This window comes from Crotalus tigris, unplaced genomic scaffold (genome assembly GCF_016545835.1).
Source record: "Crotalus tigris isolate CLP2741 ecotype Arizona unplaced genomic scaffold, ASM1654583v1 scf7180000020908.629646, whole genome shotgun sequence".
Classification (NCBI taxonomy): Eukaryota; Metazoa; Chordata; class Lepidosauria; order Squamata; family Viperidae; genus Crotalus; species Crotalus tigris.
The window spans coordinates 146,821-151,616 of NW_024098249.1; the positions used below are offsets into that span (position 1 = coordinate 146,821).

The window sequence follows — 4,796 nt, forward strand, 5'->3', positions numbered from 1 at the left end:
CAGGCACTCTTATAGGTAAATGAGGGAAGAATAAGTCCTTTACAGTTGCAATTATCCAGTTTGGTTAACAGTTCACCTTGTAGAGAAGCTACACCCTGAGTTAGCAGGATGTTACAAATCATGCCACAGAAAAGGGAGGGGAGGGGCACACAAAGAAAGTGGTATCCATAAATTTATCTCCAATCCAGCAGCTTCCTTTCAATCGATAAGTTTTATTTAGGTATTTATTTAGAACACTCCCATAATTTTATTCAGAAATGGCTGTCACAAAACTAACAGTTAAAAACAGCATTATAACATCATAACACAATGAATATATACATATATATACATACACACGCACACACACATATATATGTGTGTTTGTGTGTGTATGTATGTATATATATATGTATATATATGTTTTTGGAGGTTTTCGCGGGTGTTTGTATGTAGGTCTTTGATTATTCGGGTATTCTCCCGCGTAAAATTGGAAGTGTCTTGGCAACGTTTTGACGAAGTCCCATTCGTCATTTTCATGCTGGTGTTTTCAGCTTCGTGCTTTGAGGACCACACATTGCTAAGGCCACACATTGCTCCTCGAAGCACGAAGCTGAAAACATCAGCCTGAAGATGACGAATGGGACTTAGCTAAGACCACACATTGCTCCTCGAAGCATGAAGCTGAAAACACCAGCCTGAAGCTGACGAATGGAACTTCGTCGAAACGTTGCCAAGACACTTCCAATTTTACGCGGGAGAATACCCAAATAACCAAAGACCTACATGTATATATATATATGTGTGTGTGTGTGTGTGTGTGTGTGTGTATGGTTTTCTCGCGTGTCAAATTGGAAGTGTCTTGGTGACGTTTCGACGAAGTCTCATTCATCTTCAGGCTGGTGTTTTCGGCTTCGTGCTTCTAGAAGCAATGTGTGATCATAGCTGTTTCATACCCCCACTGGCAGTTAAAAGGAAGAAACAGCTACGATCACACATTGCTCCTAGAAGCATGAAGCCGAAAACACCAGCCTGAAGATGACGAATGGGACTTCGTCGAAACGTCGCCAAGACACTTCCAATTTTACGCGGGAGAAAACCCGAACAACCAAAGACCTACATACATATATACATATACACACACATATATATCTATACATATCTATCATATATATATATGTGTCGAGAGATCGACGGAGATGTGAACACAAGTGCTCGAGAGAACGACGGAAGAAATCTTTACTCCGATCCCCCCTCCCACCTATCAGCTGTTCAGCGGCGAATGCTGGCACGGTCTAGGAACCAAGCGCAGACGTCTATGGAACCCGTTTAAACCACCCGTTTAAACCACCTTGTTAGAAACAGTCTCTCAGCCCTGAAGATGTTGGGGAGTTTTCCCAACGAAAGCTTGGCAACCTTTTAATATAGTAAAATACTTTAATTAAAGTATTTTAACTTTAAACTCTCCTGGTGAACGCGCTTTATTCATTCCATTTATAATTATGCCCGGGAGTCGCATTTTCACCATCATTATTGAATATATATATATATACATACATACACACACACACATACATACATACATATACATATATGGGGGGGCGGAGTCAACGGGCCAAATCCAATCCCTCCTGCATTACCAAAATATCAAAATAGTACCCAGTAGTGCCAAAATGCAGATAGTCCTCAAGTTACGACCCCAGTTGAGCCGCAAAATGGACCCTCCTCCAAAGTCACTGATAAAAATGTGGAATAGCACCCAGGGGATTTAACAGAATTACCGTGTTGGAAGGGACCTCGGTGGTCTTCTAGTCCAGCCCCCTGCTCAAGCAGGAGACCCTATCCCAGTGATGGCGAACCTTTTAGAGATCAAGTGCCCAAAACCCGCCCCCCCACCCTGTCCCTGCTCCGCCCTGCCCACCGGGCCACCCACGACCTCCACGGCCCGCCATAGATCACCCAGGCAGCCCAGCGCCATGGCGGTTATGCCTTCCGCCCATGCCATGCCCCGCAGCATCATCTGCGCGCGACGGGGCACAAGGGCGGAGTCTTGTCCCCGTTGCCCGGCTACCACGTCCTTGGCTGCGCTGCTTCGTGTGGGCCACGCCCAGGGGCGACTCTCCTCCGGAGGGGCTGCTGGTGAGGAGGGGGCCGTGGGAGGAGGCGGGGCTGGGGAGACGGTGCGTGTGCCCACAGAGAGGGCTCCGAATGCCGCCTCTGGCACCCGTGCCATAGGTTCGCCACGACTGCCCTATCCCATTCTAGACAGGTGGCTGTCCCATCTCTTCTTAAAAGTCTCCAGTGATGGCGCACCCACAACTTCTGGAGGCAGGTCGTTCTGCTGATTAATTGTTCTAGATAGCCTGGCCCTGTGCCATAGAGGGCTTTAAAGGTGAGGACTAGCAGCTTGAATTGCAGCTCACAGAACAGTGGTGTAACATGGGCAAACTCCTATCACGGCACACAGGGCTGCCTTCTGGATCAGTGGTAGCTTCTGGGTGGTCTTCAAGGGCAGCCCCACGTAGTATGCATTTGAGCAATCCGGACGGGAGGTGACTAAAGCAGGAGAGACTGTGCAAAGCCTCCCCATCCAGGAATGGGACAATTGAAGCACCAAACTAGACCAAGCACACACACACACACACACACACACGGTTGCCACCTGCTCCTCTAACAGGAGCCCTGAGTCCAAGAGGACCCCCACCCCAAATTGCAGGGGTCCTGGAGGATTTGCACCCTATCTAGCCACAGCTGGCTGGGGAATTCTGGGAGATGGAAGTCAAAGATCCCTCTGACCCTTTGGGAAAGGACGTGTTGATTGTTGAGGGCCACAGAGGATGGACTTTGTGATACTTGAAACATGGGTTTTCTGGTATTTTAAGGCTCCTGGGACATTACCGGCAAGACAATGGAGAAAGCAAAATTCAAAATGCAAGAAAAGCCACGTGAATTAGCCAGTGCAACAGTATTACAAAAACCACGTCTCAAGTACCGCAAAGTCCATCCTCTCTGGCCCTCGTTTTGCTCCCCCCCCACGTTTATGACTTTCTTTGCCACAGTTGTTGTGGGAAGCGTTGTTGTTGTTGTTAATTGCGAAGTCGTGTCCGACCCATCGCGACCCCATGGACAACATTCCTCTAGCATTGCATTTGTTCAATTAGTCACACGGTTGTGTAAAGTGTAATGCATCAGCTGTCACTAGAAAGCCGGGCCTGTGCCAGGGCTATTTGCAAAAGATGCCCCCGCCTCTTCCCAAGCCCTGGAGCTTCCCCCGAAATTGCGGGAAGGGCATGTAAACAGCCAGGGGGGCATGTGTGTGTGTTTGTTCGTGTGTGTGTTTGTGTGTGTGTGTGTGTGCCTTCCAGGATAAAAGCCACCCTGCCGTCCGAGCTGCGCAGTCAGCGGTCGCAGAGTGGGTTCCCGTCGCCTGTGGAGTGGAGGAGCGAGAAGCTGGAAGGGACCTTGGAGGTCTTCTAGTCCAGCCCCCCGCTCAACAGGAGAGCCTATACCATCTCAGACAAGTGACTGTCCAGCCTCTTCTTAAAATTCTCCAGGAATGGAGCACCCACGATTTATGGGCTTGCGGATCCTGCCGGAGGCCGAGCTGTGGGGCTTTGCCCGGCAGCCCGATGGAGACTCCCGACGGTGGGCCAGTGGGAGCCTCTTCCACCAGCCGATGGGCGACCCGCAGGGCCCTCTGAACCCGGCGGACCGGCTGCGCGTGGTGCTGCTGGACGCCTTCCCGCTGCTGGCCCTGGAGGAGCCCGGTTCCAGCTCGAAGGGACGGACGTGGATGCCGTTCCTCCGTGGGCGCGGACGGCACCAGCTGGCCCTCAACGTGGCTGGCTTCTCGGCGGAGGAGCTGTCGGTCAGGCTGGAGGGGAGGAAGCTGACGGTCCTGGGCCAGCATGAGCAGGAGACGGCGGGCCTGGACGGCTGCCTGTGCCGGGAGACCCGCCAGGTGCGCCAGGAGCTGCTGCTGCCCCCCGACGCCGACCTGGAAGCCCTCACCTGCGCCTTGGCCCACGACGGGCATCTCCGCGTCCAGGCCCCGCGCCTGCAGCGCACCATCCCGGTCACCGTGGAGAGGAGCCCGTCCGAGGCCAGTGAGACAGATGGAGGGGCCGAGGCCAGCGCTGCGGGAGGAGGCGAGAAGCTGGACGGGGCGGGGGAGCAGTGAGACGGCTTCCAGCCCAGTCTTCTGGTTAGCGGCTTTGGACGGCGTTTTTCCAGGCGTCACGCAGCAGCAAGGATGGGGCCAGGGTCCTTCTGTACGTAGCAGCTGCGGGGGGAGAGGACGCGCTTGCTTCATTCACACGACTCGGGGTTCTGAGCTTTTCTTGGCAAATAAAGCTGCTTTCTGTCAGACTTGCTTTGGCCCGGCCTGAGTTAATTGGGGGGGGGGGGCGGCGGCGCTGGTGTGTGTGTGGGTACCTCAGGAATGGAATGGAGTGGAATGGAACAGAATAAAAATAGAACAGAATTGGAATAGAATAGAATAGAAAAGAATAGAAATAATGAGAATAGATTTAGATAGATGATGGATAGGAATAGATGGATGATGAATAGAATAGAAATAGATGAATAGAATAGAATCAGATAGATGAATAGAATAAAAATAGAATTAGATAGATGATGAATAGAATTAGAATAGAAAAAATAGAATAGAAATAATGAGTAGAATAGAATAGAATTAGATAGATGATGAATAGAATAGAAATAGATGATGAATAGAATTAGAATAGAATAACCTTTATTGTCACTTTAAATCAGGGGTTCTCAACCTTGGTAACTTTAAGACTTGTGGACTTCAACTC

At 50.7% G+C, this 4,796-nt stretch overlaps 1 protein-coding gene across 1 annotated transcript; it reads left to right on the forward strand.

Moving 5' to 3' along the window:
* Positions 1-3,395: 3,395 nt before the first annotated feature.
* On the forward strand, positions 3,396-4,269 carry LOC120319647 (heat shock protein 30C-like). The gene has a single exon (XM_039368725.1). It carries the CDS (start codon positions 3,536-3,538, stop codon positions 4,157-4,159), a length of 624 nt encoding a protein of 207 aa, XP_039224659.1. The 5' UTR covers positions 3,396-3,535; the 3' UTR covers positions 4,160-4,269.
* Positions 4,270-4,796: the final 527 nt, after the last annotated feature.